Raw genomic sequence first — 14,082 nt, 5'->3', positions numbered from 1 at the left:
CCCCTTATGGTCTCTGTACAGCAGCCAATCACAGAATGACAGCTGTACAGAGACCATGCAGAGGACCCGGGAGGCAAGTATACTCTTTTTTTTTTTTTATCTTAGCTGGTTTCCACAGCAAAATTTTGTGCAGATTTTCTGGCAGATTTCCCTGCGAATTCTGAGTTGCATTTGCTGCAGAATTTTCTGCAGCAAATTTTATCCATGTGTACATACCCTAAATGGACACACAAGTTATAAATTCTAAATTAGTATACAGGTTTATACCACCCAAAAACAGATGTAAACCCCCCCCCCCCCAAAAAAAAACCATATACCTCAGCACAGTGTGAAACTGCACAGGGGTCTTTGCATACATTATACTGCATGGGGCATCTGTGTGGGAATTATACTTCATGGGAGAATTTGTGTGGGCATTATACTGTATGAAGGCATCTATGTGGGCTTTATACTGTATGGGTGCATCTATGAGGGCATTATGCTCTATGGCGACAGCTGTAGGGGCATTATACTGTGTGGTGGCAGCTATGGGGGGGATTATACTGTGTGGGGGGCAGCTAGAGGGCATTATACGGTGTTGCTACGCGTGCCGCATCAGTTTTCCCACTTTGTGATATTTGAAAGTTGGGAGGTATGGTGGAATCCCCAGTCAAACCGTTGCCGACGCTCTTCCTGGGGATTTGGGGATTCCGCTCCTGGAGAAGCCCCTAATGCCACTATCCGTATATGGACAGTGATGTCAGGGGCTCCTCTAGGAAGCCCCAATGGCACCATGTACAGAGAGAGGGGTATAGCGCTATTTAGAGGTGGGTGTGGCACTATCTACAAGGAGGGGAGTGTGGCACTATCTACAGGGGGGCTGTGTGGCACTATCTACAGGGGTGTGTATGGCGCTATTTATAAGGGGCTGTATGTGGCACTATCTACAGGGGGCTGTGTTTGGCACTATCTACAGGGGGGTGTGACACAATCTACAAAGGGGGTGTGTGGCACTATCTACAAGAGGGGAGTGTGAACTATCTTTAGGGGGGCTGCGTGACACTATCTACAATGGGATGTGTGTAGCACTATCTACAGGGGGGTGTTTGGCACTCTCTACAGGGGGAGGTGTGGCAATATCTACAGGGGGCTGTGTGGCACTATCTATATGGGGGTGTATGGCACTGTCTACAGGGGGCTGTGTTGCACTATCTATAAGGGGGGTGTATAACACTATCTACAAGAGGAGACTTTATTATTTCACCATATATATTCTCATTAGCCTGTTATATAATCTGCTTAGTCCGCCACTGAGATCTTTATTTATTTTCTTTTAATTTATTATGTTAACTACTTTATATAACTGTATCGCTTATAAAATGTACAAATGGTTTTATGTTCGAGTTACTTAAATAAAATACGGAAAAAAAAATTACATGTCATTGATTGGTAGAGAAAGCGAGCCTGGCGAGGGAGAAAGTAATGTCGGGAAAATGATTCGGGGGGGTGGGCCAAACGGAATCTTTGCCCCGGGTGGTGGAGAACCTAGCTACGCTTCTGGGTCATGTACTGCTGCGCTTACAATCTGTATAATGTTTTGGTACATCTTTACATTTATTGTTCCCTCAATGATTGCAAGGGATCCAGGCCCTGAGGCCTTAAACATGATGCTCCCTCCAACATCCTTCACAGTTGGGATGAGGTTTTGGTGTTCGTGTACAGTGTTCTTTTTCCTACAAACATAGCATTGTGCATTTGTGCTAAAAATTTCCACTTTTGTCTCATCTTTCTATAGACATTTTCTCAGAAACATTGTGGAACATCTAGGTGCTGGCAGACAAACTTGAGACGAGATGTAATGGGGTTTTTTTTGGACCGCAGCAGCTTCCTTTGGTGTGTCCTTTAATGAACACCATTCTTGTTTTTTGAGTATTGGACACATGCACAGAGGTTTGTGCAGTTTGTCTTCAGTAGGTTTTTGCTGTTACCCTCAGGTTCCTTCTCACCTATTTCAGGATTAAGAGCTTAACAGGATGCCCACTCCTAGGAAAAGTACCAACAGACCTGACTTGTCTCCATTTGTAGATAATTTATCTAACTGTGAATTGCTATACACCCAGGTTTTTAGCAATGCTTTTGTACCCTTTCCAGAGACTCTATAACATGTCTTCTGAGGTCTTCTGAAAATTGTTTGCCTTGGCATCTATCGCACTAACCAATCTTTCTTTGTAAGAACAGATTTGTCAGTAACCAGGATTTGTGTGCCTTCATTTAATAGGCAATACACCTGTGGAACTAAAATTTGCAATCTCATCTTCTGAATTGAAATGCCTTTTGCCTAATAGCTCCTAGAGAAGTCATTAACACAGAGGTTCACTTACTTTTTCTCCCTGCACTGAGAATATTTCAAAGGGCTCACTTACTGTTTCTTGCAACCGTATATGACTTATGACACTTTCATTTAGTTCTGATGCCACCATTATAATACTACTTAGTATGAAATGTTAGGCTGAAATTGAAGAGTCATTACTTGTAATTTATTGATTTAAATCTATGCTCACTCTGGACTCAAAGATTCCAGCAGGTGGTCCTTCTCAGTAATTAACATCCATCTTTGTATGCACACAGGGAAGGCTGGCATTCATTAAGTAAGACCACCCACTGGACTCATAAGCTCAAAGTGAGCTGAAATATGAATGAATGACATACAAGTTATACTAAATCTTTTACCACAAAACTATATATCAATCTGACTAGTTCTCCTTGCTCCATAACGTGCTGCGCCAAATTTATCATAGTGGCTCATGCTGCATGACAAATAGGGCGCATCTTTAGGCACTTTTGTCTAACTTTATGCCAGCTCTTGTTTGGCTTACTTTAGATTAACTTTTTTTTCACCAAAAATTTCACACACGCCTACTTTTCTACTGCCCTTTAGTTGAGCAAGATGTAAAAAGTATTTAAAACAGGTAATAAATGTGCTGCAAATTTTAACGCATTTTGAATTGTCAATCTGCCCCAGTGTTGCCTAGAATTTTATTGCAATTGGTTATCTGACATTGCTATTGCTGTGAGACATAAAATGTATGATTATATTGTTCAAAACCATATTTAGCAGGATTAATACTTTGTTCTTAAAATATTGATTTGGTCCAGATAAACCTAAACATTAATCTAAGAATGTAAATAACTATTGAAAATTAGGAGGATTTCTATAATTATATTTATGAGATGCCATTCCTCAAAACGTTAGTTGTTTAAAAGTTGGAACTGTCTACAGGGCACTAAAGTATCAGGCTCAGTGATGTAAAATAATTCAGATTTTCCTTTATTTGAAAAGTTATACCCTAGCTACTACGCGAATATTGTAGGGATGTGGACTTAGTGTAAACGCATAGATTGGATCTTCTCTTGGGCGAGGTTGGTCACTTGGTATCTCAAATGTAAGTTGCTGTAAAAAAGTTGTAAAAAACAGGAAGAGTTCCATTCTGGCAAGTTTTTCACCCAAGCAAGCTCTCCGACCTACAAGAGAAAAAATTATTTTTTCAATAATAGCTCATGTTGCAAGTCAATAACATTGGATAGATGGCTGCATGGATGGACAGACAGAAAGATAGAGTTTCTTTATTCTAAACAAGTTGTAGTTAACCCCTTAGTGACCACTAAAACGCCTTTTTACGTCGGTCACTAATGGGCTTTAGGCTAGGCTGACGCCTTTTCACGTCAGCCTAGTCTAAGTCCTGCACGGGTCTCCAGTGCAGGCAGGAGCCGGGGCTCTGCTGTCTGATGACAGCTGAGCTCCTGCTCCAACGCCCGCGATCGAAGTTTACTTCGATCGCGGTCGTTTAACCCGTTAAATGCTGCGGTCAATAGCGACCGCGGCATTTAACTTTGTTTACAGAGGGAGTGAGCTCCCTCTGTCACCCATCGGCGGCCCGCGAATGAAATCGCGGGTCTCCGATGGGGTGTCATGGCAGCCGGGGGCTTTATAAAAGCCCCCAGGTCTGCCCTGGACATATTCCTGTTAGGACGCGCCGGAGGCACGTCCTAACAGATTGCCTGTCAGATTTACACTGACAGGCAATAATGCTCTGGTATACGAAGTATACCAGAGCATTATAGCAGCGATCGGAATATCGCACAGTAAAGTCCCCTAGTGGGACTAATAAAATAAGTCATCAAAGTGAAATAAAGATTATTAATAAAAAGTACAGTAAAAAAATAAATAAAACCATTTTTTTCCATAAAAAGTGGTTTTATTTAGTAAAAGTGTAAAAAAAAAAAAAAAAGTACACATATGTGGTATCGCCGCGACCGTAATGACTCCATTAATAAAGTTAATATGTAATTTAAACCGCAAAGTGAACACCGTAAAAAAAAAATGCAAAAAACCATGGCGAAATTGCAATTTTTTTCCATTGCCCCCCAAAAAAGTCATAATAAAAATGAATCAATAAGTCCCATGCACCCCAAAACAGTACCAATCAAAACTACGTCTCGTCCCGCAAAAAACAAGAAATAAAAATCACTACATTGATGGAAAAATAAAAAAATTACGGCTCTTGGAAAGCGACGATGCAAAAGCAAATAATTTTAGTTCAATAGTGTTTTTATTGTGCAAAAGTCGTAAAACATAAAAAAACCTCTACATATGTGGTATCACCGTAATCGTACCGACCCATAGAATAAAGGTAACATGTTATTTACGTCGCACAGTGAACGGCGTCAATTTAAAAACGCATAGAACAATGGCGGTGTTAGGGATCTGCCAGGTACTACGTCTAGGTATACTCCTGGGATTAATCAATCCACACCTGAGGCCAGACCTGCTCGACTGACACCATCTCCCACCAACCAGGGTGGCAGGCTCAGGAGTGGGAGAGCCTATCGCGGCCTGGTCTCTCGGAGTTAGCTCCGCCCCCTGCCCTTTATTACCTGCCCTGTGCTCTCCCTCAGTGCTTGTAATTCTTTTGGATTCCTGGCCCCACTGCTGCTTGCTCCAGCCTGCTTCTGCCGTGCTTCTGCCTTGCTGCAGTTCTGCTTGACCTGCTTGCTTGCCCTGGCTTGCTTCTGTCTCCGTGCCTGCTCGGGTGTACTCACTTCGTCCTGGTCCTGACTGTTCGTTCGCCGCCCCGTTTCCTCGTGGCGTTCCGTGGCTACTGCCCCTTCCCTTGCGTGTTCCCTGTTTGTCTTCCTGTGCACTTAGCCAGCGTAGGGACCGCCGCCCAGTTGTACCTCGTCGCCTAGGGCGGGTCGTTGCAAGTAGGCAGGGACAGGGCGGTGGGTAGATTAGGGCTCACTTTCCCTTCACCTCCTTCCTGCCATTACATAATTACAAGCCCTTACCTAGTCTACCATTCCTCCTACGCTGACGCTATCATGGACCCCCTTGAGACCCTGACCCAGCAGATGCAGGGCCTCTCCCTACAGGTCCAGGCCCTGGCCCAAAGGGTCAATCAGGGTGACGCTGCTTTAGTAGTACCCCTCACCTCACCTCTAGAACCCGACCTCAAGTTACCTGACCGGTTTTCAGGGGACCGTAAGACGTTTCTCTCCTTCCGGGAGAGTTGCAGACTGTATTTCCGCCTAAAGCCCCACTCCTCAGGTTCCGAGAACCAGCGGGTGGGTATCATCATATCCCGACTCCAGGAAGGGCCCCAAGAGTGGGCCTTCTCCTTGGCTCCTGACGCCCCTGAACTTTCCTCTGTTGATCGTTTTTTCTCTGCCCTCGGACTCATTTACGACGAGACTGACAGGACTGCTTTAGCCGAGAGTCAGCTGGTGACCTTACGTCAGGGTAGGAGACCGGTTGAGGAATACTGTTCTGATTTTAGGAAGTGGTGCGTAGCTTCTCAGTGGAACGATCCGGCCCTAAGGTGCCAGTTTAGGTTAGGATTATCTGACGCCCTGAAGGATCTGCTGGTTAGCTACCCCTCGCCTGACTCCCTTGACCAGGTTATGGCCCTAGCAGTACGACTTGACCGACGTCTCAGGGAACGTCAGCTAGAACGCTTCAGTGTGCTCCCCTCTGACTTTTCTGCGATTCCCCCCGAGGTCCCGTCTCCTCGCCCCTCCACGGAGGACTCGGAGGTACCTATGCAACTCGGGGCCTCCATGTCCCCTCGACAACGTAGGGAGTTTCGCAGAATGAATGGTCTCTGCTTCTACTGTGGGGACGACAAGCATCTACTGAACACCTGTCCCAGGCGCAAGAATAAGAAGCCGGAAAACTTCCGCGCCTAAGTGATCATCGGGGAGGTCACTTGGGCGCACAGGTATTTCCCGTTAATGTGAAACGCAATAAAATTTTGCTTCCCTTTCAGGTCTCGTTTGCTGGCCGGTCTGCCACGGGCAGTGCTTTCGTGGATTCTGGCTCATCTGCTAATATCATGTCTGTGGAATTTGCTATGTCTCTAAAGATGCCTTGTATTGATTTACCTTATCCCATCCCTGTAGTAGGTATCGACTCCACTCCTCTTGCTAATGGTTATTTTACTCAGCATACTCCTGTTTTTGAACTCCTGGTTGGCTCCATGCATTTGGAGCAGTGCTCTGTACTGGTGATGCAGGGATTATCGTCTGATCTGGTTTTAGGCCTTCCCTGGTTGCAGCTGCATAATCCCACATTTGATTGGAATACTGGGGATCTCACCAAATGGGGTAATGAATGTCTTATGTCATGTCTTTCTGTTAACTCTATTTCTCCCCGGGAGGAGGTAAACACGCTTCCTGAGTTTGTTCAGGACTTCGCCGATGTGTTTTCTAAGGAGGCCTCCGAGGTGTTGCCCCCCCATAGAGATTACGATTGCGCTATCGATTTGGTGCCTGGTGCCAAGCTTCCTAAGGGTAGGATATTTAATCTTTCATGTCCTGAACGTGAAGCGATGAGGGTGTATATCCAAGAATGCCTGGCCAAGGGTTTCATTCGCTCCTCGACTTCTCCTGTAGGTGCTGGCTTCTTCTTCGTGGGGAAGAAGGATGGTGGTCTTAGGCCGTGCATTGATTATCGTAACCTGAATAAGGTCACCGTAAGGAACCAGTACCCACTTCCTTTGATTCCGGATCTTTTTAATCAGGTTCAGGGAGCCCAATGGTTTTCTAAGTTCGATCTACTGGGGGCATATAACCTTATCCGCATCAAAGAGGGGGATGAGTGGAAAACTGCGTTCAACACACCCGAGGGTCATTTCGAATACCTGGTCATGCCCTTTGGGTTGTGTAATGCCCCTGCTGTCTTCCAGAATTTTATTAATGAAATCCTGAGAGAGTACCTGGGTAATTTTCTTGTTGTGTACCTTGATGACATACTGGTGTTTTCCAAGGACTGGTCCTCCCACGTGGAGCATGTCAGGAAGGTGCTCCAGGTCCTTCGGGAGAATAATCTGTTTGCTAAGACTGAAAAATGTGTCTTTGGGGTACAGGAGATACCATTTTTAGGGCAAATCCTCACTCCTCATGAATTCCGCATGGACCCTGCCAAGGTTCAAGCTGTGGCGGAATGGGTCCAACCTGCCTCCCTTAAGGCGTTACAGTGTTTTTTAGGGTTCGCCAACTATTACAGGAGATTTATTGCCAACTTCTCGGTCGTCGCTAAGCCTCTTACGGACCTTACCCGCAAGGGTGCCGATGTCCTCCATTGGCCCCCTGAGGCTGTCCAGGCTTTTGAGGTCCTTAAGAAGTGCTTTGTCTCGGCCCCGGTGCTGGTTCAGCCCAACCAAATGGAGCCATTTATCGTGGAAGTTGACGCATCTGAGGTGGGAGTGGGGGCCGTCTTGTCCCAGGGTACCAGCTCCCTCACCCATCTCCGCCCCTGTGCTTACTTCTCTAGGAAGTTTTCGCCCACGGAGAGTAACTATGATATTGGTAACCGCGAACTTCTAGCCATTAAATGGGCTTTTGAGGAGTGGCGGCACTTCCTGGAGGGGGCCAGACACCAGGTAACGGTCCTTACGGATCACAAGAATCTGGTTTTCCTAGAATCGGCCCGGAGGCTTAATCCTAGACAAGCTCGGTGGGCACTATTCTTTACCAGATTTAATTTCTTGGTTACCTATAGGGCTGGGTCCAAGAATATTAAGGCTGACGCTCTGTCACGTAGTTTCATGGCCAATCCTCCTTCCGAGAAGGATCCCGCTTGTATTTTACCCCCTGGTATAATCGTCTCTGCCACGGATTCTGATTTAGCTTCTGATATCGCGGCTGATCAGGGTGCAGCTCCCGGGAACGTCCCTGGGGACAAACTGTTTGTTCCCCTGCAATACCGGCTGAGGGTACTCAGGGAAAACCATGACTCCGCTCTATCTGGTCATCCTGGCATCTTGGGCACCAAACACCTCATTACCAGAAACTATTGGTGGCCTGGGTTGCCTAAAGATGTTAGGGCTTACGTCGCCGCTTGTGAGGTTTGCGCTAGGTCCAAAACCCCTAGGTCCCGACCTGCGGGCCTACTACGTTCCTTGCCCATTCCCCAGAGACCTTGGACCCATATCTCCATGGATTTTATCACCGATTTGCCTCCATCTCAGGGCAAGTCGGTGGTGTGGGTGGTAGTCGACCGCTTCAGCAAGATGTGCCACTTTGTGCCCCTTAAGAAGCTACCTAACGCCAAGACGTTAGCTTCTTTGTTTGTGAAACACATCCTGCGTCTCCATGGGGCGCCAGTCAATATCGTTTCTGACAGAGGGGTACAATTTGTTTCCTTATTTTGGAGAGCTTTTTGTAAAAAGTTGGAGATTGATCTGTCCTTCTCCTCCGCCTTCCATCCCGAAACTAATGGCCAAACGGAAAGGACCAACCAATCCCTGGAACAATATTTAAGGTGTTTCATCTCTGACTGTCAATTCGATTGGGTCTCATTCCTTCCCCTTGCTGAATTTTCCCTGAATAACCGGGTCAGTAACTCGTCAGGGGTCTCCCCGTTTTTCTGTAATTTCGGGTTTAACCCAAGGTTCTCCTCCGTCTCCCCTGGTTGTTCCAATAATCCTGAGGTAGAGGAGGTTCATCGGGAACTGTGCACTGTCTGGGCCCAGGTTCAGAAGAACCTAGAGGCGTCCCAGAGCGCACAAAAGATTCAGGCGGATAGTAGACGTTCTGCTAACCCCCGGTTTGTCGTCAGGGATTTGGTCTGGTTGTCGTCCAGGAACTTGCGCCTTAAGGTCCCGTCCAGGAAGTTTGCTCCCCGATTTATTGGACCTTATAAGATCATTGAAGTCCTCAACCCTGTATCCTTCCGTCTGGAGCTCCCCCCATCCTTTCGCATACATGACGTCTTCCATGCCTCCCTCCTTAAACGCTGCTCCCCGTCCTGGTCCCCCTCGAGGATACCTCCTGTTCCCGTTCTCACCCCTGAGGGGGTGGAATTCGAGGTGGCCAAGATTATGGACAGTAGGATGGTCCAGGGCTCCCTCCAGTACCTGGTCCATTGGAGAGGATACGGGCCGGAGGAGAGGACTTGGGTACCTGCCCGTGATGTTCACGCTGGGGTATTGATCAGGAGGTTCCACCTTCTCTTCCCCACTAAACCGGGTCCCCTTAGTAAGGGTCCGGTGGCCCCTCATAAAAGGGGGAGTACTGTTAGGGATCTGCCAGGTACTACGTCTAGGTATACTCCTGGGATTAATCAATCCACACCTGAGGCCAGACCTGCTCGACTGACACCATCTCCCACCAACCAGGGTGGCAGGCTCAGGAGTGGGAGAGCCTATCGCGGCCTGGTCTCTCGGAGTTAGCTCCGCCCCCTGCCCTTTATTACCTGCCCTGTGCTCTCCCTCAGTGCTTGTAATTCTTTTGGATTCCTGGCCCCACTGCTGCTTGCTCCAGCCTGCTTCTGCCGTGCTTCTGCCTTGCTGCAGTTCTGCTTGACCTGCTTGCTTGCCCTGGCTTGCTTCTGTCTCCGTGCCTGCTCGGGTGTACTCACTTCGTCCTGGTCCTGACTGTTCGTTCGCCGCCCCGTTTCCTCGTGGCGTTCCGTGGCTACTGCCCCTTCCCTTGCGTGTTCCCTGTTTGTCTTCCTGTGCACTTAGCCAGCGTAGGGACCGCCGCCCAGTTGTACCTCGTCGCCTAGGGCGGGTCGTTGCAAGTAGGCAGGGACAGGGCGGTGGGTAGATTAGGGCTCACTTTCCCTTCACCTCCTTCCTGCCATTACAGGCGGAATTTCAGTTTTTTTTTATAATCCCCCCAAAAAGGTTAATAAAATTTAATATAAAAATTATATGTACCCAAAAATGGTGCTATTAAAAAGCACAACTAATCCCGCAAAAAACAAGTCCTCATACAGCTATGTAGACGAAAAAATAAAAACGTTATAGCTCTTTGAATGCGACTATAGAAAAACGAATAAAATAGCTTGGTCATTAGGGCCTAAAATGGGCTGGTCACTAAGGGGTTAAAGGTAACAGGTCACATTGTAAATACAAACAAGAGATCAGACACGTATCGAAAAAGTATATAAAGTAATACAGTACTCATCTCAAAGACCAGATCCAACGTCCCTATAATCCAAATAATAAAGAGAGCAAGACAGCACTTCTTCTTAGCGATACTGTTTATTTCGCCCTTTGCAAAGTTTCAGCTTTTACTAAAGCCTTGAAAAAAGCTCTAGTTAGAGCTGAAATGTTGCAAAGAGTGGAATAAACAGGACCGTTAAGAAAAAGTGCTGTCTCGCTCTCTTTATTACATTGAAAATGCAGTCCAATATGCGGGCAGCATGCTATAGAGCAGGAGGAGCTCAGCAGATTTATATATATTTTTATGGGGGAAAAAATTCAGCATAAGTTGTAATTCCCTGCTCATTCTGAGCTTAGAAGTCATGCAGGTGGTTCCATTCAGTGATTGACAGCCTTTCCAGCATGGTGGGACTGGGAATTAAAATCCGCCCTGGAATTTTTAAACACACCGGCCCACCGCAGGCCATACGCATTCGTCAGTGTTGGGCTGGAGAACATGGGACCGGTGTAAATGAAAAGAGGAATAGTTCCTGATAACTCTAATGAATCCACTTCTATTCCACGAGAATAATGAACGTGCTCATTATTCTAGAGGATTTTTTTTTTTTTGCGTAATGGAAAAAAATTCAAACAGACTTATTTCCGCTGCATGTGAATGTGGTATAAAATAACCCATTCACTTGTAATAGGTGCAGAATGTTAGCGGATTTGAAAAGGGTTTAGGTGTGGAATCAGGGACTTAGTCCTAATCAAATCCTGCTAGCGTGATCATGGCCTAATACTGACGTATAAAAATTGCAAATTATACCTGTATACAATACTAAAATATCACCGTACTGTAACTAAATAGTATGATTTAAATTTTATATTACGCCATATACACACACACTCACATGCTGGGCACATGGCGCACAGATGAAACCCAGAGGCTGGACAGTGATGTCAGAGGGAGAGAAGGAGTACCAGGCAGAGCGCCACAAATGGCTCTGCTTCAGGACTCCGTCTCTGAGGAAGCCCCTGACATCACTGTCCATATATGGACTGTAATGTCAGAGTGAGAGAAGGAGTCCCAGGTAGAGTGCTAGCGGCTCTCCTCCGGGACTCCATTTCTGGGGAAGCCCCTGACATCACTGTCTATATGTGGACAGTGATGTCAGGAAGAGAGAAGGAGTCCCAAGCAGAGTGCTAGCAGCTCTGCTCTGGGACTCCGTCTCTGGGGAAGCCCCTGATATCACTGTCCATATATGGACCATTATGTCAGAGGGAGAGAAGGAGCCCCAGGCAGAGCGCTAGAAGCGGCTCTGCTCCGGGACTCCATCTCTGGGCTAGCCCCTGACATCACTGTCCATATATGGACACGGTTGTCAGGAGCAGTGTCCTAGGCAGAATGCAAGTAGCGCTCTGCCCGGGACTTTGGCTCTGGGGTTGCCCCTGACATCACTATCCGTATATGGGGCTTCCCCAAAGCTGGAGTACCGGAGCAGAGCCTTTACTAGCGCTCTGCCTCTGACTTTAGCTCTGCTCCGGACATCACTATTCATATATGGACAGTGATGTCAGGAGCAGAGCAGGAGTTCCAAGGAGAGAGTCGGCGTGATAGTAGGATTTTCATTCTATACCAAACATAGATATTTTTAATATTACTCCAAGATATGTATCGTTATATTCATAGTCACTAGTACTGTTTGAATCACATACTTAGCTCTGCGCAGCATTACCTAATTCTGTTCATTATTTCCAGCATATATTCAGTTAACTATGGCACCCACAACAATGACGTAGGACCACCCTCTCCTCTTTACATTCCATCTACAACATTTTCCGTCTTTCAACATGGCGTAGCCCCGCTGACGCCACTTCCGGCGCACGCGGGACACACCTCACACGCATACCGATGTCGTGACTGATACAGACATGCATCACATGAACTCAACCAGAAGTTTCCATGAGTCCTTTTAATGAGGAGCGCTGCATGACAATGCTAGCACCCTCATTAGCGGTTATCCGCTCTTCCTTGCGCAGTCATAAAGAAGGTAAGTACATCAAGGGTATTACATATTTTTACATGTATTGATGGTATTATGATGAGACACTTTACGCTGTAGATGTGAAAATGGACAGTAATTATATGAATTACACCTGGGTTCCTCGCATTGACTACACATTGAAGTCTATTTTACCTTAATATACTCATGTAATAGCACATTATGATTTTGTTTCATGAACCATTTACATGAACCTTAACTACACATACAGTGAAGGAAATAAGTATTTGATCCCTTGCTGATTTTGTAAGTTTGCCCACTGTCAAAGACATTAACAGTCTAGAATTTTTAGGCTAGGTTAATTTTACCAGTGAGAGATAGATTATATAAAAAAAAAAAAAAAAAACAGAAAATCACATTGTCACAATTATATATATTTATTTGCATTGTGCACAGAGAAATAAGTATTTGATCCCTTTGGCAAACAAGACTTAATACTTGGTGGCAAAACCCTTGTTGGCAAGCACAGCAGTCAGATGTTTTTTGTAGTTGATGATGAGGTTTGCACACATGTTAGATGGAATTTTGGCCCACTCCTCTTTGCAGATCATCTGTAAATCATTAAGATTTCGAGGCTGTCGCTTGGCAACTCGGATCTTCAGCTCGCTCCATAAGTTTTCGATGGGATTAAGGTCTGGAGACTGGCTAGGCCACTCCATGACCTTAATATGCTTCTTTTTGAGACACTCCTTTGTTGCCTTGGCTGTATCTTTCGGGTCATTGTCGTGCTGGATGACCCAGCCACGAGCCATTTTTAATGTCCTGGTGGAGGGAAGGAGGTTGTCACTCAGGATTTGATGGTACATGGCTCCATCCATTCTCCCATTGATGCGGTAAAGTAGTCCTGTGCCCTTAGCAGAGAAACACCCCCAAAACATAATGTTTCCACCTCCATGCTTGACAGTGGGGACGGTGTTCTTTGGGTCATAGGCAGCATTTCTCTTCCTCCAAACACGGCGAGTTGAGTTAATGCCAAAGAGCTCAATTTTAGTCTCATCTGACCACAGCACCTTCTCCCAATCACTCTCAGAATCATCCAGATGTTCATTTGCAAACTTCAGACGGGCCTGTACATGTGCCTTCTTGAGCAGGGGGACCTTGCGGACACTGCAGGATTTTAATCCATTACGGAGTAATGTGTTACCAATGGTTTTCTTGGTGACTGTGGTCCCAACTGCCTTGAGATCATTAACAAGTTCCCCCCGTGTAGTTTTCGGCTGAGCTCTCACCTTCCTCAGGATCAAGAATACCCCACGAGGTGAGATTTTGCATGGAGCCCCAGATCAATGTCGATTGACAGTCATTTTGTATGTCTTCCATTTTCTTACTATTGCACCAACAGTTGTCTCCTTCTCACCCAGCGTCTTACTTATGGTTTTGTAGCCCATTCCAGCCTTGTGCAGGTCTATGATCTTGTCCCTGACATCCTTAGAAAGCTCTTTGGTCTTGCCCATGTTGTAGAGGTTAGAGTCAGACTGATAAATTGAGTCTGTGGACAGGAGTCTTTTATACAGGTGACCATTTAAGACAGCTGTCTTTAATGCAGGCACCAAGTTGATTTGGAGCATGTAACTGGTCTGGAGGAGGCTGAACTCTTAATGGTTGGTAGGGGA

The 14,082-nt window shown here is 46.2% G+C and overlaps 1 protein-coding gene across 4 annotated transcripts in view; it reads right to left on the bottom strand.

Annotated features, from left to right (window-relative positions):
- Positions 1 to 3,286: 3,286 nt before the first annotated feature.
- LOC142657990 (cytochrome P450 2D17-like) overlaps positions 3,287 to 14,082 on the bottom strand; it is a 178,103-nt gene continuing 167,307 nt past the window's right edge. For all 4 annotated transcript variants that reach the window (XM_075833614.1, XM_075833611.1, XM_075833613.1 and 1 more), the window contains one exon: positions 3,287 to 3,501. In XM_075833614.1, coding sequence (XP_075689729.1) covers positions 3,320 to 3,501 — 182 coding nt within the window. In that variant the 3' untranslated portion in view covers positions 3,287 to 3,319. The remainder of the gene's footprint in view (positions 3,502 to 14,082) is intronic.

This window comes from Rhinoderma darwinii, chromosome 7, assembly GCF_050947455.1.
Source record: "Rhinoderma darwinii isolate aRhiDar2 chromosome 7, aRhiDar2.hap1, whole genome shotgun sequence".
Lineage (NCBI taxonomy): Eukaryota > Metazoa > Chordata > Amphibia > Anura > Rhinodermatidae > Rhinoderma > Rhinoderma darwinii.
This window is presented reverse-complemented; position numbering and strand designations above follow the sequence as displayed.